Source organism: Oncorhynchus mykiss, chromosome 20, assembly GCF_057628025.1.
Source record: "Oncorhynchus mykiss isolate SJ-2025 chromosome 20, ASM5762802v1, whole genome shotgun sequence".
Lineage (NCBI taxonomy): Eukaryota > Metazoa > Chordata > Actinopteri > Salmoniformes > Salmonidae > Oncorhynchus > Oncorhynchus mykiss.
Window position 1 is genome coordinate 40,417,952 of NC_143041.1, and position 23,753 is coordinate 40,441,704.

General features: G+C 43.7%; 2 protein-coding genes and 2 long non-coding RNA genes across 5 annotated transcripts; 2 read left to right on the forward strand and 2 right to left on the reverse strand.

The window, feature by feature from the left end:
* Nucleotides 1-636: 636 nt before the first annotated feature.
* Nucleotides 637-7,814, forward strand: LOC110499421 (metalloproteinase inhibitor 2). 2 transcript variants are annotated; one of them, XM_021576561.3, is made up of 5 exons: nucleotides 637-1,191; nucleotides 3,981-4,081; nucleotides 4,184-4,292; nucleotides 4,875-4,999; nucleotides 5,105-7,814. In XM_021576561.3, exons 1-5 carry the CDS (start codon nucleotides 1,062-1,064, stop codon nucleotides 5,300-5,302), a joined length of 663 nt encoding a protein of 220 aa, XP_021432236.2. In that variant the 5' UTR covers nucleotides 637-1,061; the 3' UTR covers nucleotides 5,303-7,814. The 2 variants fall into 2 exon arrangements, with proteins under 2 accessions (XP_021432236.2, XP_021432235.3); XM_021576560.3 differs by lacking the exon at nucleotides 637-1,191 and adding an exon at nucleotides 1,234-1,803.
* A 3,044-nt stretch (nucleotides 7,815-10,858) lies between these two features.
* On the reverse strand, nucleotides 10,859-16,790 carry LOC110499423 (uncharacterized). The gene is made up of 8 exons (XR_016489511.1): nucleotides 16,672-16,790; nucleotides 16,467-16,538; nucleotides 14,060-14,361; nucleotides 12,834-12,909; nucleotides 12,519-12,579; nucleotides 11,877-11,926; nucleotides 11,588-11,635; nucleotides 10,859-10,976 (listed from the first exon to the last, which is right to left on the reverse strand). It is a non-coding gene; the product is annotated as an uncharacterized LOC110499423 (long non-coding RNA).
* A 41-nt stretch (nucleotides 16,791-16,831) lies between these two features.
* Nucleotides 16,832-23,121, forward strand: LOC110499422 (ADP-ribosylation factor-like protein 3). The gene is made up of 6 exons (XM_021576562.3): nucleotides 16,832-16,925; nucleotides 17,455-17,598; nucleotides 17,694-17,810; nucleotides 21,194-21,244; nucleotides 21,345-21,530; nucleotides 21,617-23,121. The coding sequence occupies exons 1-6, from the start codon at nucleotides 16,923-16,925 to the stop codon at nucleotides 21,662-21,664; spliced, it is 549 nt and encodes a 182-aa protein (XP_021432237.1). The 5' UTR covers nucleotides 16,832-16,922; the 3' UTR covers nucleotides 21,665-23,121.
* LOC149974598 (uncharacterized) lies at nucleotides 21,899-23,653 on the reverse strand. Its single transcript, XR_016489512.1, has 2 exons — nucleotides 22,386-23,653; nucleotides 21,899-22,342 (listed from the first exon to the last, which is right to left on the reverse strand). It is a non-coding gene; the product is annotated as an uncharacterized LOC149974598 (long non-coding RNA).
* Nucleotides 23,654-23,753: the final 100 nt, after the last annotated feature.

Here is a 23,753-nt window from a genome sequence, read left to right on the forward strand (position 1 = left end):
ATCCAGACTCAATGAGGAAGTTATTTTACACTGGCCGGGGTTGAAAAGGCCCATCATGTCATAGGGCAAAAGTGATGGAGGAGCGCCCTTCTCAAATCAAACAGTTATTTGTGCCATTCTGTCAACAAGGCAGCACATTGCATTGTCCAGAAACATACATCTCTTTTGCACAAAATAATTGTTTGAGTTTTCTAACTAGTTTTCATTGGGAAGGCAGATAAAGTGTATATATATATATATAAACGTTTTATTGTTTGTTTTTTAAGCACTACACAAGTAAATGTGTATTATTATTATACTGTATCTGTAACCCAATTATGCCTAGTAGGTTAGGTCTACTGTCTAGCCTAGCCCTACTATGTTATATTTGTAAAACATTTTCATCATATCTATCTATCTGTCTGTCTGTCTGTCTGTCTGTCTGTCTGTCTGTCTGTCTGTCTGTCTGTCTGTCTGTCTACGCTATCACTTTTGCATAGGAAAACACTGAATCCTACTAATTACTACATGTGCTTAATTACATCACTTTTGTTTTGAGCTGACTTCGCAGGTTCCAAATCGAATGCAATCAACTTTCTGTCGTTGCAAAACACGCTTACACGGGCGCCCGGGCGAGATTAATCGAACCCCCTCAATGTGGAAAAAAAACTACGTCCATAGGCGTGGCGTAGCGTTCGGCCGGAGCAAGGAGTTTGGGCGGGTGGGCAGGCAAAGAGAATATGAAAACTTTTAACCCAGGGCTCGAGCGCTTACCGCTGGACAAATCGTCACCGAGAGGGGAGGAGTCCATCCTGCAGCAGCCTTAAAAGCCGCCTAATCACGGAGAAATGAAAACACACCCAAAAGATAGAAACGCGCAACGACTCAAAGTGAAGGTCACACACTTGTTTTTTCCCTGCGAGGGACAACTAGCTGACTGGGGCTTTTCTTCCGTTATTTGATCTTGGTTAACGGTCATTGTAGCTGTTGACACATAGCCTACCCACACAGACACACACCTACAGCCCACTCGACGAATTTCACTCTCTATACGGTAAACAACCGAGACACAGCTGGAGAAAATGCCGTTATCAATTAACGGCGTACTCTGCACTCTGACGGTGCTGATTCTGTGGCAGGCGGAGGAGCTCGTTGAAGCCTGCAGCTGTGCCCCCGTGCACCCACAACAGGCGTTCTGTAACGCGGACGTAGGTGAGTATAGACCGGGAACGGCTACGCCCTCACGTGCACCTTGTTGTTTCTCTACTACAGCCTCTGTCAAGAGGTCTGGTCCTTCATGGCAGGTAGTAGTGTGCTTGCCAGCTCTGTCGCGACATTGGTGCCAGCGGTGGGATAAGTCAGTTGGTCGCTTATGCATTCTCTCAGGTTTAGGCCTATACGTATGATGGACGTGTCAGTTTGTACGTTCACATTGTAGTTCGTTCGTTCATACTGCAATTTGTTCACGTAGGTGATATGGTGCCATTTGGGACGCAAACAAAGTGTTCTTTGCTTATACATTTGCACACTGGCTGTTTCCTGTTTCACGATACAACAGGAAATGTGTAACTGAGGTGGTTGGTTCGCATGATTAACTTTGCCTGAGATCTGAAGGCTTGTCTCCACCTGACTATGCTGCAGCCATGTACCGTAAAATAGAGGACACACACACACAGTCCCCTATGAGTTTACAGTGCTTTGGGATCTGCTGTGGGGCTAGGAGTACAGTCTGGCTTGTGGACGTGGCACAGCAAATAGAAAATGAAGGAGAGGAAGCCATAAAGAGGGGGAGAGAGCAGGGGAAACTAGGATGGAATAAGCAAGGTAGTATAAATTCTGCTCGAATCCCTCTGTGAACAAGTCTGTCACACCAGTTTCTCTCTCCTCTCTTTCCTCTTTCTCTCTCTTCCTCTGAGGGGTGTAGCTGTGAGGAATGACAGGAATGTTTCTGGGGTTTTCCTGCTCTGCACCGACCTAATGTAGCAGGATAGTAACACAGACACACACACCACTTCAAAGAGACTCAGGTGCAACACACGGAGACTGCACAGACGTACAGTACACACCACTGATGTATAGCCTTCTCTCAGTCACATACGAATGCGTCCATCTGGCAGCGTATGACATCTGGCTGTCAGTTCTGGGTACTCAAAAAGGAAAAAGCTATGACAGTTAAGGACCTCTCACAAATATACACGGTATCCATGAGAATAGGGACACACACAGAGTTGACTTACAGGGTGGGATCCTCTGACTTTGTCAACAGTATTCACTCCTCAGAAGTCATCTGCTTCCTGGTCACTCTAACTAGTGACTATGCATACCTACAAGTACCTCTTGGTGTCGCAGTCCCACTAAGTTTAGGGCTCCCGAGTGGCGCAATGGTCTAAGGCACTACAGACCCTGGTTTGATTCCAGGCTGTATCACAACCGGTGGTGATTGGGAGTCCCATAGGGCGGTGCACAATTGGAAGGCAGGCCAATCTTCATGTAAATGCACATCTCGACGATGGCGACGATACCAATAATTGCTTCTATTACACTAGATGTATGTCCTTGATCCAATTATTTTAAAATACCACACCGGATATAAGGATAATTTATAGTAGCTAATGGCAGCCTGCAGTACCCAGTCGGTCTTCAACTTGAGATGCTTAATGCGCAACACTGAGCTGGGCTGCAATGTCACTTCCTGGAGTAGTTCAAACTGCTCATGTTATGTCTACATAAATATCCCAAATGAGACATCTTAACTGACTTCCTGGGCTTCAAAGGCACTATTGAGTCTTCACATAGGAAGGAATGGAGTCACATGATCGCTGGCTTTGTCCATTCATTTAGTGTGGTGGATAATGAAGTGGAGGGTTAGAAGGAACTCAGGATGTGGTATGTGTTCATATGGGGGTTTTCATGGAAAAAATGTGTAGATCTGGTGATATGCATGTATATGTTTTCTGCATAGCTATGGTTGGCTTGAGGTGTGAACCTCTCTGTCCCCCTAAGAGTTTCTGCTCTCAATGTGGATGATCATATGACCTAGTTAAGAAGTAGCATGGGGGAATGGAGCCTATTTAGGAAAACATGATTCTGGAAAAGCCATTAAACCGGCAGCAGTCCCAAATCACTGTTTCCCTGAGCTGAGCGTGCTGTCTACCCTGTTCTATTCCTAGTGTCCTTAGTGCTCATTAGCTTCTGGGTCTGAATGAGGTCAGGAAGCAAGAGGGAGGAACTCCACAGAATGCAGGAGACTGGGCCAGCCAGGTTCTTATGCTGGTGCTCGGTGTGTTTGCATCACCCACCGTGAGCTCCCTCTATGAACTTGGGATGTGGTTACATGTGCAGAAAAGCATGCGACCTGGACCAGGGGAGAGATGAGGGAGTCGGACATTAACTCTGCAGTGAACCCCTCCCATGTCTGCTTCTGTTTCACGCCAGAAAGGGAACCCGAGGGGACAGGGCCCTGTGGAGTGTGTGTACATTGTATTTTTTTTCTTCTGTGATTTTTGCGTTCTTTTGTATTGCTCATATTTTCCCTTCCCATGGCTAAAGCATGATGTAGTTTGTGAGACTTTTAAAACACAGGAACTACAGCTTATACTTTATCATACTAGGTCTGTCCTCTATCCTTCAGTGTCACTATGTTTTGTCTCTCTGTCTCTCGATAATCTGCCTAAATCACAGCCTTGTGGTCTCACTGACCGAAACATCTCTCCCTATCCATATGTGCTAACAAATCGTGATGTGATCTGGGGCATGAACATCTGGAATGTTACTGGCAGCCTGTTCACATCCTGAAACGGTCAAAACAACAAAGGCTGTTTTGACTCCGTGTATTGTGGGTTGTTGGTTTATTACTGTGCTGTAGGAACGCCAGGCTGTTCAGGCTGACTGGGCACCATCTGCAGGTGGTTAACTAGATGTGGTGGGAGAAGGAATTCAAACAGAAGCTTTGTTTTTGGGACTTGTGTGTGTTAATGTCCTCTGATCCTGTCTCCCTGCAGTGATCCGAGCGAAGGTGGTGGGGGAGAAGGAGATAGATACTGGGAATGATATCTATGGTAACCCCATCACCAGGATGCAGTATGACATCAAACAGCTCAAGGTGAGACTACATCCACGACCTCTGACCTCTAACACGTCACCTGTGATTGTGTAAGATATGAGACCTGTGTTCATCTAACCCTGACCTGCTGTTGAGTTGTAGATGTATAAGGGTCCTGACCAGGACATTGAGGAGGTCTTCACTGCTCCGGTCTCCGCTGTGTGTGGCGTTACCTTCGATACCAGTGGCAAGAAGGAGTACCTGATCTCAGGTGAGGATAGTCTGTTGGACCTTACCACACACTGATGGCATAGTTAATCTCCCTCCGCTCTGTGCTAAAAGTAGCCTGATCCCAGAGCTGTTTGTGCTGCCTTGCCAACTCCTTATAACACTAACTGTAAGAGTAGGCAAGACAGCACAAACAGATCTGGGATCAGGCTGTGTCAGAAGGTGCAGAGTGAGCACAACTGGAGCAGACATGGGCTAGATGTAAAGCGAGACAGAGGGACATTAGATCATGCGTGCTCTGGTTTCCCTACTTGTTCTTTCACACACACAGCCTAATTACAGGGAACACCAGGCCAGGGACTGCTGAGGCTAGTGTTTCCTCCTTTAGAATTCCCAATGTACCTCGTCATGGTGATAACCATTTTCTGTAAGACTAGCTGTTCAATGACTCACCCCTCTCCTCATTCTACTCCTCACCCTCACATCCTCTCCCTTTTCTAACTGCTGTCTGTCCCCATCTAAGGAAGGGGGAGGAAGAGAAAAGCATGTCTGATTTTGTGTTTCAGAACCACATTTTGTTTTTTTAAAAGAGGATCTCTTCCCTGCCTTATCTTTTCTTCTGCAGGCAAGGTGGAGGCAGGTGGGAAGATGCATGTGACCCTGTGTGACTACATCACTCCCTGGGAGTCTATGAGCCCCACTCAGAAGAAGAGTCTGACTCAGCGCTATCAGATGGGCTGTGACTGCAAGGTATGGAGGTGGTGGGGAGCAGGATGGGGATTTGGAGGAGGTAGATTGGTAGAGAAACATCTCCTGTGACTTGTCTTAACCTGGTGTGTGTGTCTCTCTGTGTAGATTGTGCGCTGCCCCTCCCTGCCCTGTGCCATCTCCGCTCCAGAGGAGTGTCTGTGGACAGACCTGATGATGGAGAAGCAGGTGTACGGTCGCCAAGCCAACCACTATGCCTGCGTCAAGAGGGCCGATGGCTCCTGTTCCTGGTACCGCGGTAATGCTCCACCCAAGAAGGAGTTCCTGGACATCGAGGACCCCTAGTCACTTCCTTCCAGCTGCCCACTGCAAAGCCTGATTTGTTTTTTTTATTTTTAAAGAAAATTACATCTAAACAATTTGGTGAAATATTAGGAGAAAATAAGTTGTGTGAAAGGGCAAGATTAATATGATACACATAAAATATAACGAGGCAAAGCTGATTGATTTGAGTGAGATCAGTGAAATTGTTTACTGGTTCAAAAACAACTCCTAGCTACTATCCCCTTCTGTCTGCAGATCTAAAGGGACCTGATGTATTCATAGTATGGTGATGGCTTTCACAGGAGGTTGGTGACACCATAATTGGGGAGGACTGGCTCGTTGTAATGGCTGGAACGGAATAAATGATACCATTCCATTGACTCCATTCCAGACATGAGCTGTCCTCCCCTCTGCATCCTCCTGGGTAATCGATCCACATAGCTCTCTGAAGGTTCATTTTGTCAAATTGCTTACACATACTTGGTTCCTTCAGGTCATCAAACAGATGGTTTAGAGGCTAGGGGAAGGAGCCAGACTGGCTCAGGGTGTTTGTAGCGATTTAGGGTCGTGAGACTGACTTGTCGAGTGATTTTTCACATCCCCCTGAGGCTGGCGTCAGGAGGACTGATTCTTTAAACTATGGGTGTCTCAAATGGCACCCTATTCCCTATAGCGTGCACTACTTAATTTTTTTTACCAGCGCCCAGGTAGTGCACTCTCTAGGGAATAGGGTGCCATTTTGGACAGAGCCCTGAAAGAGAGAGGTGCACTTGATTTAATTCCTTTTGTGCACCTCCTGGGCAGAGAACTTACCTCTTGACCTACTGTATGGAATGGCTGCCCCCACCTGTTGGGTTGGTGTCTAAATCAAGTGTAACTCTTTGCCCCTAAACTCCTACCTCTCAAACTACCCAGGTACGAACAACCCCATATCTATTCAATGATGGCTAGACAATATTTCATTTGGTTTGATTCAAGTCATATTCCAAGTTGCCTTTTTTATTATTATTTTTTCTCTAGTTAAATGCTATTTGATGTTGCTTCTCATGCCCATGTTATCACCAATCAGATTGATGGTGAGGCGGGACTTCCCAGATTATTGTAATCGACATTTGGAAAGAAAATAGTTTAGTTTTTATAAGTGGTTGCGTTCATTTTGTCTGAACTCTTAAGCATCCCAGTCAGAGACAGATCTGTGAATAACTTTTTAAAACCTTCTAGTATGCGTGTCACACCAAAGACTGGGCTGGTGAATGTGAGATGATGGTATCACATTTTACCCCTGTCATTCCCCACTCTCCATAACCCTCACCCCTATGCCGCCCTCCCCTCGACAGTCCTTCTAGACTCAACACCCCCATCTGTCTCCACCCACTACCCCTTCTCTCCCTTGATGGCTATACAGCAGTGGAGGCTGGTGGTAGGCGCTATAGGCTCATTGTAATGGCTGGACTGGAATTAATGGAACGGAGTTAAATGTGGCTTCCACATGTTTGATTCCAGTCGTTACAATAAGCCTTTTCTCCTACAGCTGCTCCCACCAGCCTCCACTGCTGTATGGTACCTATGCCTCATTGGAGGCTGTGGGAGGAGTTACGCATATACTTTTTATAATTATTTCTGTCATTAGAAGTCAATTTTATACATTTTGAAGAGGAATTCCAGTAGAGGTAGAACCGTGTGATTCTCTGTAGTGTTCTTAATATAGTACCCCAGACAGGAAGATGTGTATCCCAAATGGCACCCTATTCCATTATAGTGCACTATATGGGTCTTGGTCAAAAGTAGCACACTACATAGGAAATAGGGTGCCTTACAGGACACAACCAGACAGCCGCTTACAGGACACAACCAGACAGCCGCGTTCCAGGCAGTCTTAACTGCAGCCCGTTGCGGTGTGCAAATGTTCAGATCTTACATTGCGGCAGGTAGCCTAGTGGTTAGAGCGTTGGACTAGTAACCGAAGGGTTGCAAGATCAAATCCCCAATGCCTGGAGAAGTGTAACTTCTCAGGAAACCATGTCAATAGGATATATTGTCTTAGATGGACACAGACTCCTAACATCTCAAAATAATGCTATATATCATTTGGATTTAAAGTATCAGAAGCATAATTTAAGAGTGGGCTGTTTTCCATTTTGTTTACATATAGATTGTTTCTCCCTATCGAGTCTCTTTAAAAATAAGAATAATGAAGTGGTGAATATCTTTCGCTGGGAGCACGTGAGAGAATTTCACTCCTATCCACCTACTTGCAAGGAAGGCACTTGCATAGATCTAAAGAAGCTTGGCTAGATATAAACAGACTTGTCTTTTAGACTTCTCTTTTCAATGCCTTGGTAATACCATATTTCTTCTACCTTATCCAATGCTTTCTGATGTACACATCGTATGGAGGGGGGGTTGTGTGGGAGATAAAGGGGTTGAGTTTGAGTACATCCAGACTATGCATGTTTAATCCTTTGTGGACGTTCAGTTGCTGTACAAAAATATACGACAGTATTATCAAATAAAACCAAACCTTTTGAAATAACTTTCTCTGTGTCTGTGCTGCTGGTAGTATCAATCCTTGATTTAAGTGTTGCACCAGTGGAGGCTGCTGGAGGGAGGATGGCTCATAATGTCTGGAAAGGAGTGAATGGCATCTCAGTTGATGCCATTACCACAAGCCTATCCTCCCTAATTAAGTTGCCACCAACCTCCTGTGGTTACCTGACTGAAGGGTGCTGACTAAATAGAGAACCAGCCTGCTTCCCAAATTGCACAGTGTACTTGAAGTACTTTGCCTGTTGAATGAACTTTCAAGTACAGGGAGTGACATTTGGACTGGAGTATGCTTGATGTTGAGCATAAAGGATACCACATTTTAATTTTAATGGGCTGACTGTTATCCCTGCTGTGGTCAACAATGTGGCGTTCTGAAGATTACTGCTTATTGGCAATGCATCACAATGAAAATGCTAACATCGATTACAACCTATTAAAGACATTTCCTGCGCAGGAAATTGACTGACTCAATAGCTACAGTCTGGAAATGTTGAAAGTGATCAGTGTTTTATCTGACAAAATAATATGGAAATGTTAGCCAATGCAAAGAGAGACTAGAGCTGCTCGTTGGTCTCACTGGCCCAGAGGGGTATACTACAAAGAAGGTTCAAAGATTTAACCTGCTAACATGCCTAAATATTCTGAAATACACAGGTTGGTGGCACCTTAATTGGGGAGGATGGGCTCAAGGTAATGTGGAATAAGGTTTCCATGTGTTTGATGCCCTTCCATTTACTCCTTTTCAGACATTAAGAGGAGTTTGAGACATTATGGGGTGGCACTGGTTAGAGCATTTGGGCCAGTAACCGACAGGTTGCTAGATCGAATCCCTGGGCTGACAAGGTAAAAATCTGTTCTGCCTCTTAACAAGGGAGTTTAACCCACTGTTCCTAGGCTGTCAATGTAAATTTGTTCATAACTTACTTGCCTGGTTAATGTGAGGCAGCCTCCACTTCTGAAATAACTTGGGGCGTAGGGCGGTGCACATAGGGCGGTGCACATTTGGCCCGGGGAAGGCTGTCATTGTAAATAAGAATGTGTTCTTAACGGACTTGCCTAGTTAAATTCCTTTTTAATATAGGGAATAGGGCTGCATCTGGGAAGCGGGCGTTTCAGTTTCTGTTGCTCTCTGTCAAGAAGACATTGTCCCCTGGTGGTATGTTTGTATTACCACATCTTCTACATCAGTAAGGATGTAACCTAACATAGCAGGCGTAAAAGAAACGCCTTAAACTAGGGCTGCGTCCAAAAACCACCTGGGAATTCGGACTTCTTAATTCTTTAGGGAAAAAAATGAGCTCCAACTGACAAATCATTTTTGAACTGTCATCTAACTCGTAATTCAAGATCGTAAACTCCGGCATCTTTCTACAGCTCTGACTTCCCGACCTGAAGATCACTGAAGTCATGATTTGACCTAGTTTTCCCCCCCCAGTTCCCAGTTGTCTCGAAAGCGCCAGTGATCCCTGACTTATGGTGCTTTAGAGACAACTGGGAACTCGGAAATAACCATGGTCAAATCATGACGTCGGTGATCTTCGGCTCGGAGCTGTGGAAAGATGCAAGAGTTTCCAACTTGGAATTCCGAGCAGGACGGACGTTCAAATCAATTTTTCCCAGTTGGAGCTCGTTTGTCTCCGAGTTCCCAGTTGTCTTGAACATACTGAAGTCGGAGATTTAAGAGTTCCCAGTTGTTTTGAACAAGGCAATACTGATCTTGATGAGAGAAGAAAAATGACGGGAGAGGTTCTCTTCTCCACTGCAACCAATACAGTAAATGTTACGGAGTTAAGTTGAGTGTCGCCTTGTTAACGTCCAAAAACGGAAGTCGCGTCACAAGCTCTTTCCATTTCCCCTGAAAACTGGAACATTCAGTTGTTGAGGACTTGGCAGAGGCTAATTCCATTAGAGAAGAATCACAGTGTATAATACCCATGTATATCCCAGTCTTTCAGTTCTTGACTGACTGCAGTACAGAGAGGGTGGAACTAGAATCCTGAAACAAAATGCACCAAGACAGTTTAGTCAATGAGAATTATACTTGTCAATAGAAATCTGGTGGTATCAATGACTTCTTCACCACTCAGCCAAATGTACATTGGCTAGGCTCGCTTCACTTCAGCGTATGTGAACACAAGCATTCTAGAACACTAAACTGTGGAACCATAGACTCAGAACACTGATGCATAGATCTTAGGGCAAAACCACAGAACCATCTATAGAACACCTGCATGATGGCTTTAGTAAACGTCTATTCCTGATATTGCATCACATTGTTTGGGCAATACACTACACTTAATTTGCACTGAGACGTGTACACACACACACACACACACACACAGTTGGTTATAGTGACTCTTGACCTCAGATTAAACTAACACAGGCTGCTTCTGAATGGGACCCAAAGGGCTCTGGTCAAAAGAAGTGCACTATGTAGGAAATAGAGTGGCATTTGAGACGCAAATTATATTTGGGACACACACACACAATGTCCAAAGGGTCATTGTCCTTCCAGACAGTTTTCTAAAGGAGGTTGAAATGTGTGATTGAAGATTCAGACAGCACAAACTGTACATGGTTAGTAGCGTCACTTGAATCATACACTGTATGCAAATTAACATTATGGACAGAAGCATAAAAAGAGAATATATATATATATATATATATATATATATATTTCTTAATTACACACACACACACTTAATTGCCAGAAGAGACTGACCCTAGCGTTACACTTGTTTAAACCGAGCTGCACTGGTGTCAGAATTCAGTCATGGTTACATTAAGACACGTGGAGCCGTCATGAGATATGGGTCAAAAACGCACCTCAATGCAGGGATGGGATGTGCCACTGTACTCCAGTGTGGATAAAGGCACCGTTTGGAGTACAGTGGCACATCTCTATCTTCTGGAGAACATCTCCACTTCAATCACAAAGATTTGTTGAAAATAAACAAAGATAAACCAGGAGAAAGCTATTTCTCCTACAAGCGTTCCTATTGGACATCGCCGAGGATGCTGATTGGCTCATTTTGTATTTTTTTTCTTCTTCAGATGCTCTCCCTGTTTGGCTGATGATTAAGAAGGCAGGTGTGTGTGTGTTCAGAGGCCCTTGTTGAAGTAGACATATTGTACACTGCCCATGGAGCTGAAAGAAAGTGAGAGGAAGACAGAGTGAGATCCAAACCAAGTCTAATATGTTACTGTAGGTGTGATCTTGAGCACTATCCTATGTGATGGAAATGTTATACTTGTGCTTTTCTAATAACTAATTTCTGTGTTCACGCAAGTGACTTATTGAACAAATCCTCACTTATCAATATCTGCAATTTGGTAGTACGCCCAGACCTTGTTTTGAGAACGAAAGATATTTCAGTGTCAAGGTCTCAGCTTAGAGAGAAGAAGCCTCGTGAGGTATTGGTCAGTCACATGAATGAAGCAAACGTTAATGATGAATTAACTTTGAATAAGCTAAATCATGTAAATATGACTTGCCCTGCAGTATGTAAGAGAACTAAGGGGACTGTCCCGTTAGAGCTTCTGCCAGACGTTCATTATGGTCCATCAGGTTTGTTGGAACCCCTTCAGTGCGCTGACAATTAACAATGATTCATTTAAGATCGACTTTGAGTGTCCCTGTGTAAGAATTTCCACAACACCTACAACATGCCTTAGCTGATCGTGAAGATGAGATGCTAAAACAGCTACTACATCATGGAGGGGCCCTACTGAACGCTGCCCAGTCGACAAGCTACTTACCATTGCTGAGAGAACAGGGACCAGGCTGCCGGCACCATGAAGACCAGGCTGCAAAACAGACTTGGAGTGTTAGGTGACTGTGCCCAGTAAGACAGAGACAAGTACGTTTGCGTCCCAAATGGTAACCTATTCCCTACTACATGGCACACTACTTTTGGCTAGGGCCCCATAGGGCTCTAGTTAAAAGTAGTGCACTATATAGGGGATAGGGTGCCATTTGGCAAACTCTGAGAAATGTAGTACCAAACAACAATCTTCATGGTGAAAGCTCCTAAACAGTCCTACTTACAACGCTCCCACCATTATCACTTGTTAAGGTCCGTGGACAAAGGTGATCCTCTGTTAACAGAAAGACAGGGCTGGTTATCGCTCCAAACAGCACCTCAATCTGCACTCTAAGCACACTTAGTCAAGAACAATGTAACTGGATATTTAGTCAACAGAACTGTAACTCTGGATGTTTATTCAATAACATTGTAGCTAGTTAGCCTATGCATGTCTAGTAGCAGAATTTGGTGTTTTGATTAAAGGCCCAACTGCATAAACTTGTTATACTCCAGTCTCTGCATGATGATGGGGAGAATGACTAGGAGAAGAGAGGGTGCACAGGAGGAGAGAAAGTAGATAAAGGAGTGGCAAGTGGAAAAAGAAGGAGAGGAATGAGTCATTGTAGGGAGTAGTAACAGGATCACGCTCCACTTTCCATTGTCTATGGAGCGAGGACTGATCTCAAATTCTACAGCCCTCCCTCTTAAACCTCTGACACTACTCATGCCTGGTGCTGCCATGGTAACCTGGGAAATGACCACCTGGGTGATGCCCTTCACAGCTGCTTTCTGTCGCGAGGAAGAGGACATTTTTTATTTTTCTGCTCTTGTATAACAGTCAGAAATACGATATTTAGTAGAATATTTAATTATTCAGACATTACCTTGGAATGACCCAGTTTGTTTCCATTCTCATCTGTTAGAGCGATGCCATTCAGGAGCTCTCTGAGAGGAGAGAAGGAGAAGGTCAACAACTCACTGTTGTCTTCATGGGGATGCTAATACACCAGGAGCACAGATGAACTCCCTGTTGCCTCATCATTGGGATATTGACACAGTTAGCTGACGCCACCGCCGCAAATGGAACCCAGGGCGCCACCAGGGGAGGAGCTTTCAACAGGAAGGGGCAGAGACAAGACAGGAAGGGGAAGTGGAACATGTAATCAATCAAACCAGTGTGTCTGTGCATCAAACTGTACCTTTGTGTAGAGGTTGAGTCCCACAGCAGTAGCTAGTGCAGTTCTAGTTGCAGTTAAATAGGCCACTCCTATCTGACTGAAGAGGGAGAGCAGAGATATTTAAATAGCTCTTGATATTCTCCAGGTTCTCACCATAAGGAACAACAACTGTAGATATAACACTGCAGAGAAATTACTACTTCACAGTGGTATAATTAAGCAATAAGGCACCTCGAGGGTTTGTGGTATATGGCCAATATACCACGGCTAAGAGCTGTTCTTAAGCACGGCGCAATGCGGAGTGCCTGGATACAGCCCTTAGCTGTGGTATATTGGCCATATATCACAAACCCCCGAGGTGCCTTATTGCTGTTATAAACTGGTTACCAACGTGATTAGAGCAGTAAAAATACATGTTTTGTCATACCCGTGGTATACGGTCTGACCTTGATCATTTATTGTTAAAACGAGAGGCTGCCTGGATCTTTAACTTAAAGACCCTTGCTCCCTTCGGTCTCAACGTAGACTTTGATCTGAAGCCATTCTTGTGATTATTGTGACTTTGCCATTGTAATTGTTTGTAAACTTGTGTAGTTAAATTAATCTATGATCGTATGCTATCCATTTGTTTGTATGCTGTTTTTTGTACATTTTAATATTTGATTATTAACCAATGGTATTAGGCCACTCTTGGCCATGATTACAGACACCTGTGTCTTTTGACACTATATAAACGAGTCATCCCGCAGTGTTTGTGATTATACCCTGACGAAGACAGCTTGGCTGTCGAAACGTTGGTAATTACATTTTTGCATCTGAGCTCCTAGAGTGTGCGGCTCTCTTTTATTTTCAAGTTTCTACTCCGCTAGCCAGCACCTCGTCTTAATAGGTGTGCGTTTCTTTTTCTTCTAGATACGGTCTGATATACCATGGCTGTCAGCCAAACAGCATTTAGTGAGCGAACCACCCAGTTTATAATAATTATTATATAATTTGGTGGGTGCTTAATTATATTTGTCCTATAACACACTTACAAGTGTGTTTCTAGCATATCACAACTCCGAGACTCATGCAGAGAGTTGGGGTCAGAGCCAGGGTCCACTATTTAACCAGCGTTCCTGGAGCAAATAGGGCCTTGCTCAAGGAATTCGAACCAGCGACCTTACGGTTATTGGCCCACCACTCTAACCTCGAGGTATCTGTGTGTGTGTGTGTACTTCACAGTGGTGTGTGTGTGTGTGCATTACCTTCAGTTCTCCACCAGTGCTTTAGACTCGTCCAGTCGTGAGTCTGGCAGTAGTGCTGTCCTCCAGTCTGTGATGTTGACAAAGTGCTTCAGTCTGCCAATAAACGTGGACTGATCCCACCGCGGCGCATCTATGTCAAACCTGCTCACAGCCATCGTAACCCTCCGCCTCACCACCTAGGTCTAAAGTCACAAACAAGGTCTCCAAACCACCTCCCAAACTGAGTTGAGTCTGCAGTCACCGTTTAGCTCTTTGGTCCTGTACCAACATCAACGTGGTCCAATCAGCCCCTCCGCCTTTCCCTGGAAGAACAAAAAGACATGTTGATTATTTTTCTTGTTTTCAGTTGTTAGAATAGCCCCCTTTAGTATAGGCCTAATTTAAAATTAAAATATTTATTTAACCAGGTAAGCTAGTTGAGAACAAGTTCTCATTTACAACTGCGACCTGGCCAAGATAAAGCAAAGCAGTGCGACAGAAACAACAACACAGAGTTACATGGAATAAACAAGCGTACAGTCAATAACACAATAGGAAAAAGAAAGTCTATATACAGTGTGTGCAAATGGCGTGAGGAGGTAAGGCAATAAATAGGCCATAGTAGCAAGGTAATTACAATTTAGCAAATTAACACTGGAGTGATAGATGAGCAGATGATGGTGTGTAAGTAGTGATACTGGTGTGCAAAAGAGCAGCAAAGTAAATAAAAACAATATGGGGATGAGGTAGGTAGATTGGGTGGGCTATTTACAGATGGACTATGTACAGCTGCAGAGATCGGTTAGCTGCTCAGATAGCTGATGTTTAAAGTTAGTGAGGGAAATGTAAGTCTCCAGCTTCAGCAATTTTTGCAATTCATCCAGTCATTACCAGCAGAGAACTGGAAGGAAAGGCAGCCAAAGGAGGTGTTGGCTTTGGGGATGACCAGTGAGATATATACCTGCTGGAGCGCGTGCTACGTGAGGGTGTTGTTATCGTGACCAGTGTGCTGAGATAAGGCAGAGCTTTACCTAGCATAGACTTATAGATGACCTGGCGCCAGTGGGTCTGGCGACGAATATGTAGCGAGGGCCAGCTGACTAAAGCGTAGGTCTAATCTTGAGACAACTTATATTATTACAGTATCATATCGTTCACATTTTCCTTTGTAAAAACTATCTCCCATCCCAGAGTTCAGTGGGTAACCTACTTTCCAACCAATCAAACCTGCTCTGACCAGTTAGCCATAACCTTTGAACCCAACCCAGGGACAGACATCCCTGTGGTACCTGCAGTGTGTTTCTATCGCTCACGCAACAAAGTGAACTGACCAATGATTTCATTTATAATCAATTAATTAATCATCCACCCTTCCAAAGTTATTCAAAGGAGCATTTCCTGCATATTTCAAACAGCCAGAGATAGGATATCAGGCGGGGAGGAGGAGAGGAGGCCAGTCAAGACTTTTGAGATGCACACAGGCCCAGGGAAAGCTAGAAGCAGGCTGGAACCAGAGCTGTTTGTTTGAACAGCAGGGTCATGGTGTGTACTCTCTCTGCTGCAGCTGCACACTGACTGAGCAGAATAGCATCTTAGCATCTGGTACATCAACATATGAAAAAACATATAAATTAATTAATTAGCAAACGTTTGGTATTGTGTGAAGAGAATTAGAGAGTTAGGGCAGAGGGAGAGAAAGGTGCAGGGAGAAAGATGTGAATGACTAAGAGGGGGTGAGAGAGTCGAAGAGAAGCCTTAAAGCATGTGATGTGATGAGGTTGAGACTTGTCTGAGGCAAGGCTATGATCAACCACAAATATTAATTTTCCACAGGACAGTCTAGTTAGACTGGATGTCAATCATCTACCTCTGCATCTCAAAAACCCCTCTCCTTGTCTCTTCCTTCATCTGCACTGATCTAAAAACACAGGGTGTGAAACCTGTTCTGCAGAACTGTAGCACATGAGGGGAAGCAGACTAGGAAATTAAGGTACTGTTTACTAATGGGTCATAACAGTTCAACCACGAAAGGTAGAGAAACTACCATAAAAAGGCAATTAACTTCAAATGCAGCAGGAAACAAGTACCTATCTAACTTACATGCAATGCAATCTTACAAAACTGTAGAGAATAATTGTTGACATCGATCCTTTGCCAAGTGCATCTGCGATTTCATGTCTAGAACAGATGCACTCACATATGAATTGGACCATCACATATTGTGGGGACATTCTTGGAATCACCGTAAAACTGTCATTCAACAGCCCGATACAACTTGCCTGTCAAGTTAGCCGCATTTTGCGAAGCATGGACAATAGCAGCTGTGTCCAACAAGCACGCCCAGAATTACGAAACGGTGCAAAACATAGAGCGAAACAATCGTACTGTATCAATAAATGCAAACAAACCAACTGAACACATACGTTACATTTCAGAGCTGAACTGCAAAAATGTTGCCTCCTCCGCAGACCGGGGCAGATCACTCTCTCTAGAAAAATAACTTAAGGAATAAATCAATTATTATATGAACTTTATGTCATCTCATCCTTTAAAATATGCACGCAGCAGATCTTGACTTTTCTCTTTCTAAATTAAACACAAAATACATTGCAAATAAGAACCCATTATCATACATTTGCGGTGTTGTTATTTATGCCTCCGTTAGTACACAATGTATTTCAATCGTGGGACCAATTTACGTGGGGAATTGTTAGTTGACAGAGCTTTAGTTAATAGCTAAAGTGGCTAATTATAATGCTAAGTGGCGTGCCCTAGTTTACGCCCACACCTGTTGTGTTCTCGCGTGAACTTGTGTCCCACGTCATCGCCCCCTACTAGGGGCCCTAGTAACATCGGTGGCGTCTTGGAGAGATAAAGCAACAAGATGGTGAGTTCAATTTATTGCGATAAATAGCTATTATAATGTAGATCGAATCAAATAAAGGCATAATTAACAATACGATTGTTCTAAAATGTTGCCACTGTACCTTCTAAGACATTCATAAATTGGTGAAACATAAAGATTTTGGGGGGGAAAGCTGACTGCAGCGGTCTTGTTCCTCTGTTGGTTTATCATGAGATTAGCAGCCTAGCATAGCTAAACCCTTTGAAACTGTTGCTAGCGACATAATTAGTTAGCTCAGTCGGATTCAGAACGCTTTCCCTATTTGTAACCACCGTGAATTTCTAGAGAGAGAATAATTAGTTCGAGAATTATCTTCTATTTTCTGTGTTCCTCTCTGCGCATCCTTGAGGCTCGAGTCGCAGGCAATTGATCAGCCTGTTGTGGAGGGATGCGAATAGCCAGATCGCTAGTTACTGTAGTTAGCTCATTTAGAACGCAGGTATGCTCCTGTTGCTGCTCCATTGCTCATGTCACGAGTTGGGATAACGGATCGGGGTTTGATATGTTACAGGGTTTGCTGTCAATCCTTCGGAAGCTAAAGAGCACACCAGATCAGGAGGTTCGGATCTTGTTGCTGGGTTTGGATAACGGGGGAAAGACCACTCTGCTGAAACAACTGGCCTCCGAGGACATCAGTCACATCACCCCCACACAGGTACAGTACTACTGGGGAACACATACGCACATCACTAGGGGTTTGGGGGGTGTTATTTGTGCTAGACTATCACTTAAAACACTCTCTCTCTCCAGGGCTTCAACATAAAGAGTGTTCAGTCTCAGGGTTTTAAGTTGAATGTGTGGGACATTGGGGGACAGAGGAAGATCAGACCCTACTGGAGAAACTACTTTGAGAACACTGATGTGCTGGTGAGTGGCTTAACCATAGCTTCCTTCATGGGGGTACCCATTTATTTATATATACACACACACACACACACACACACACACACACACACACACACACACACACACACACACAGTTGAAGTCAGAAGTATACATGCACTTAGGTTGGAGTCATTAAAACTTGTTTTTCAACCACTCCACAAATTTCTTGTTAACAAACTATAGTTATGGCAAGTCGGTTAGGACATCTACTTTGTGCATGACACAAGTAATTTTTCCAACAATTGTTTACAGACAGATTATTTATTTTATCATTCACTGTATCACAATTCCAGTGGGTCAGAAGTTTACATTATGTTCACACTATGTTGACTGTGCCTTTTGAACAGCTCGGAAAATTCCAGAAAATGATGTCATGGCTTTAGAAGCTTCTGATATGCTAATTGACATCATTTGAGTCAATTGGAGGTGTACCTGTGGATGTATTTCAAAGCCTACCTTCAAACTCAGTGCCCTTTTGCTTGAAATCATGGAAAAATCAAAAGAAATCAGCCGAGACCTCAGAAAGTCTGGTTCATCCTTGGGAGAAATTTCCAAACGCCTGAAGGTACCACGTTCATCTGTACAGACCGCAAGTATAAACACCATGGGACCACGCAGCCGTCATACGCTCAGGAAGGAGACGCGTTCAGCCTCCTAGAGATTAACGTACTTTGGTGCGAAAAGTGCAAATTAATCCCAGAACAACAGCAAAGGACCTTGTGAAGATTGTGGAGGAACAGTGACAAAAGTATCTATATCCACAGTAAAACGAGGCCTATATCAACATAACCTGAAAGGCCACTCTGCAAGGAAGAAGCCACTGCTCCAAAACCGCCATAAAAAAAACATACTACGTTTTGCAACTGCACATGGGGACAAAGATCATACCTTTTGGAGAAATGTCCTCTGGTCAAACAAAAATATAACTGCTTGGCCATAATGACCATCATTATGTTTGGAGGAAAAAGGGGGAGGCTTGCAAGCCGAAGAACACCATCCCAACCGTGAAGCACGGGGGTGGCAGCATCATGTTGTGGTGGTGCTTTGCTGCAGGAGGGACTGATGCACTTCACAAAATAGATGGCATCATGAGAACGAAAATTATGTGGATATATTGAAGCAACATCTCAAGACATCAGTTAAAGTTAAAACTTGGTCACAAATGGGTCTTCCAAGTGGACAATGACCCCAAGCATACTTCCAAAGTTGTGTCAAAATGGCTTAAGGACAACAAAGTCAAGGTGTTGGAGTGGCCATCACAAAGCCCTGACTTCAATCCTATAGAACATTTGTGGGCAGAACTGAAAAAGCGTGTGCGAGCAAAGAGGCCTACAAACCTGACTCAGTTACACCAGCTCTGTCAGGAGGAATGGGCCAAAATTCACCCAAATTATTGTGGGAAGCTTGTGGAAGGCTACCTGAAACGTTTGACCCAAGGTAAACAATTTAAAGACAATGCTACTAAATACTAATTGAGTGTATGTAAACTTCTGACCCACTGGGAATGTGATGAAAGAAATAAAAGCCTAAATAAATAATTCTCTCTACTATTATTCTGACATTTCACATTCTTAAAATAAAGTGGTGAACCTAACTGACCTAAGACAGGGAATTTTTACAATGATTAAATGTCAGGCATGGTTAAAAACTGAGTTTAAATGTATTTGGCTAAGGTGTATGTAAACTTCGACTTCAACTGTATGTACATATGTGTATATATACAGTGCCTTGCGAAAGTATTCGGCCCCCTTGAACTTTGCGACCTTTTGCCACATTTCAGGCTTCAAAGTTAAAGATATAAAACTGTATTTTTTTGTGAAGAATCAACAACAAGTGGGACACAATCATGAAGTGGAACGACATTTATTGGATATTTCAAACTTTAACAAATCAAAAACTGAAAAATTGGGCGTGCAAAATTATTCAGCCCCCTTAAGTTAATACTTTGTAGCGCCACCTTTTGCTGCGATTACAGCTGTAAGTCGCTTGGGGTATGTCTCTATCAGTTTTGCACATCGAGAGACTGACATTTTTTCCCATTCCTCCTTGCAAAACAGCTCGAGCTCAGTGAGGTTGGCCGAATACTTTCGCAAGGCACTGTATATATATATATATATACCAGTCACACCTACTCATTCAATGGTTTTCCTTTATTTGTACTATTTTCTACATTGTAGAATAATAGTGAAGACATCAAAACTATGAAATAACACATATGGAGTCATGTAGTAACCCCCAGAACAGAATGCTGTAGTAGTCATGCCGGTTCAGTCTGCCTTGAATTCTAAATAGATCACTGATAGTGTTACCAGCAAAACACCATCAAACATCCTCCTCCATGCTTCACAGTTGGAACCACACATGCAGAGATCATCCGTTCACCTACTCTGCGTCTCACAAAGACAGCAGTTGGAACCAAAAAGCTCAAATTTGGACTCATCAGACCAAAGGACAGATTTCCACCCATCTAATGTCCATTGCTCGTGTTTCTTGGCCCAAGAAAGTCTCCTTCTTATTGGTGGCTGTTAGTGGTTTCTTTGCAGCAATTCGACCATGAAGGCCTGATTCATGCAGTCTCCTCTGAACAGTTGTTGTTGAGATGTCTGTTACTTGAAATCTGTGAAGCATTTATTTGGGCTGCAATTTCTGAGGCTGGTAACTCTAATGAACGTATCCTCTGCAGCAGAGGTAACTCTGGATCTTCCTTTTCTGTGGCGGTCCTCATGAGAGCCAGTTTCATCATAGCGCTTGATGGTTTTTACGACTGCACTTGAAGAAACTTTCAAAGTTCTTGCAATTTTCCGGATTGACTGACCTTCATGTCTTCAAGTAATGATGGACTGTTGTTTTCTTTGCTTATTTGAGCTGTTCTTCACATAATTTGGACTTGGTCTTTTACCAAATGGGGCTCTCTTCTGTATACCACCCCTACCTTGTCACAACACAACCGATTGGCTCAAATGCATTAAGAAGGAAAGCAATTTCCACAAATTAACTTTTAATAAGGCACACCTTTTATTGAAATGCATTCCAGGTGACTACCTCATAAAGCTGGTTAAGAGAATGCCAAGTGTGCAAAGCTGTCATCAAGGCAAAGGGTGGCTACTTTGAATAATCTAAAATATATTTTGATTTGTTTAACACTTTTTTGGTTATTACATGATTCTACATGTGTTATTTCATAGTTTTGATGTCCTCACTATTATTCTATATTATGGAAAATAGTACAAATAAAGAAAAACCCTTGAATGAGTAGGTGTGTCCAAACTTTTGACTGGTACTGTATACACACACACACACACACTTACACACCACCAGAAGTGTGCTACTAATACTTTTGAATGGAAACATTATTGCGTTTCAGATTTACGTCATCGACAGTGCAGACAGAAAAAGATTTGAGGAGACGGGGCAGGTGAGTCTTGCCTCAAGTGATGTTTGTGTGCTGTGTAATGTGCATATTCTACATACACACAGGTTTATATTGGGATCCCATGTTGATGTGTGTGTTCTAGGAGCTGGCTGAGCTGTTGGATGAGGAGAAGCTGAGTGGGGTTCCAGTGCTGATATTTGCCAACAAGCAGGACCTGTTGACTGCAGCCCCAGCCTCTGAGATCGCTGAGGGACTTAACCTGCACACCATCCGGGACCGCGTCTGGCAGATCCAGTCCTGCTCTGCCCTCACCGGGGAGGGGGTACAGGTGAGATGCAACAGAGTTTAGGGGCAATTTGTGTTTTCAATTCAGGAAGTTGATTGGAATGTAATTTTCCTCCCATCTATTTTTAGGACGGAATGAACTGGCTCTGCAAGAGTGTCAATGCTAAGAAGAAGTAGCACAGATGTCCGTTTTCACACACCCTGAGCCTTTGGGAGGACAGGGTGTACCTGTGAATGTACACACTACATCAACATGGACTTGAAGAGAGTTTTTAACCGCCTGGCTGGCCTCTACACATTGTTTACTAAACTACAACTCTCGCTAGAACTACAACTTCCATGTTGCTCTTCAAAATTGAGTGGGGGTACAAAGGGAACTCATCCCAGGAGACCAGAGACGCCCCTCCCCGTCCTAACCATCCCACCTCCACCCTGTCAAGACATTCCACCCCAGCCTAACCATCCCACCTCCACCCTGTCAAGACATTCCACCTCAGCCTAACCATCCCACCTCCACCCTGTCAAGACATTCCACCTCAGCCTAACCATCCCACCTCCACCCTTTCAAGACATTCCACCCCAGCCTAACCATCCCACCTCCACCCTGTCAAGACATTCCACCCCAGCCTAACCATCCCACCTCCAGCCTGTCAAGACACTCCACCTCAGCCTAACCTTCCCACCTCCACCCTGTCAAGACATTCCACCTCAGCCTAACCATCCCACCTCCACTCTGTCAAGACATTCCACCCCAGCCTAACCATCCCACCTCCACCCTTTCAAGACATTCCACCTCAGCCTAACCATCCCACTTCCACTCTGTCAAGACATTCCACCCCAGCCTAACCATCCCACCTCCACCCCTTCAAGACACTCCACCCCAGCCTAACCTTCCCACCTCCACCCCTTCAAGACACTCCACCCTAAGACATTCCAGATCTTGATACTGTCCTTCACCACAATATTAGCCTATTCACTCACTCTTTACAGGTTGCCCTGGAAACCCAGCTCTCTCTTCTCTCTCTCTCCTAGCTTGGGTGCCAGTCTCGTTAGCTTACATTCCTCTCCTTGTACTCTGTGTCATATTCCAAAGCATGACAGGACTGGATTGATAGCCAAAGAGACTGTTATCCAGACTACCTTTCTCCCCCTCTCATTCTTTCTCATCACTCTCTCCCTCATATTCTACTTCATTCAGTTGTTGTTTTTAATTCCATGACAAGCTCCTTTCTTTCTGCAGTTCTGTTTTGAAGTGAGGTATATTTTTGTAATTCTTTATTTATGGTGAAGTAGAGGGTAATAGCGTACTGTGAGATGCTCGCAAACAACAGAAACAGTGTGTGGTTACTAGGACGACAGGGAAACATTGAATACTGTGCTTTACTCCCCTGTGTAAAGGGTTAGGGTTACGCGTGTTAATATGTAAAAAAATAAATAAAATATTCAAAAATAAATAAATAATAAATAAGATATATAACAAGACAAATAAACACACTTTAGGGCTAATCTGAAATGGCACCCTGTTACCTAAACAATGAACTAGGTTCGGCCACAGCGCATTTGAGTAGAGCTCTACATAGCGAATAGTGTGCCATTTCGGACAGAGCCTATTCAATCAAATGGAAAAAATAAAACAATTTTGATGATCAATTAAGCAATAAAGCACGAGGGGGTGTGGTATATGGACAATATACCACTGCTTAGGGCTGTTCTTAGGCACGACGCATCGCAGAGTATTGGCCATATACCACAAACCCCCGAGGTGCCTTATTGCTGTTATAAACTGGTTACCAACGTGATTAGAGCAGTAAAAATACATGTTTTGTCATACCCGTGGTATACAGTCTGATATACCATGGCTGTCAGCCAATCAGCATTTAGGGCTCAAACCACCCCGTTTATAATTGTATATAACCCCTATTCATATGTTATGTGCATATAGTAGAGTGCGTATTAGACCTGTACTATGTAATCTATCATATCTGCATATGTCATAGGTGTTGATCGATTTTAACAGGGTGTATGACAAAGTTTTTCTCGTGTGATGCATTGTCTTTGGTTTTAGAGGGCATTTTCACAAAAGGCTTTTTCCTTTTGAATGTGATCTGTCCAAGGATTGAAGGTACGTGAATAAAATGTGAGGGGGAAAAAAGAGAGCATTGTTTTCTGACCTGGCTGTAGAGTGGTAGTATAAAGAGGCCTCAGCCAAAACACACATAGTTCTGTGAGATGTCCTGTGGAGGACTCCACCACTTTACCCCAAACA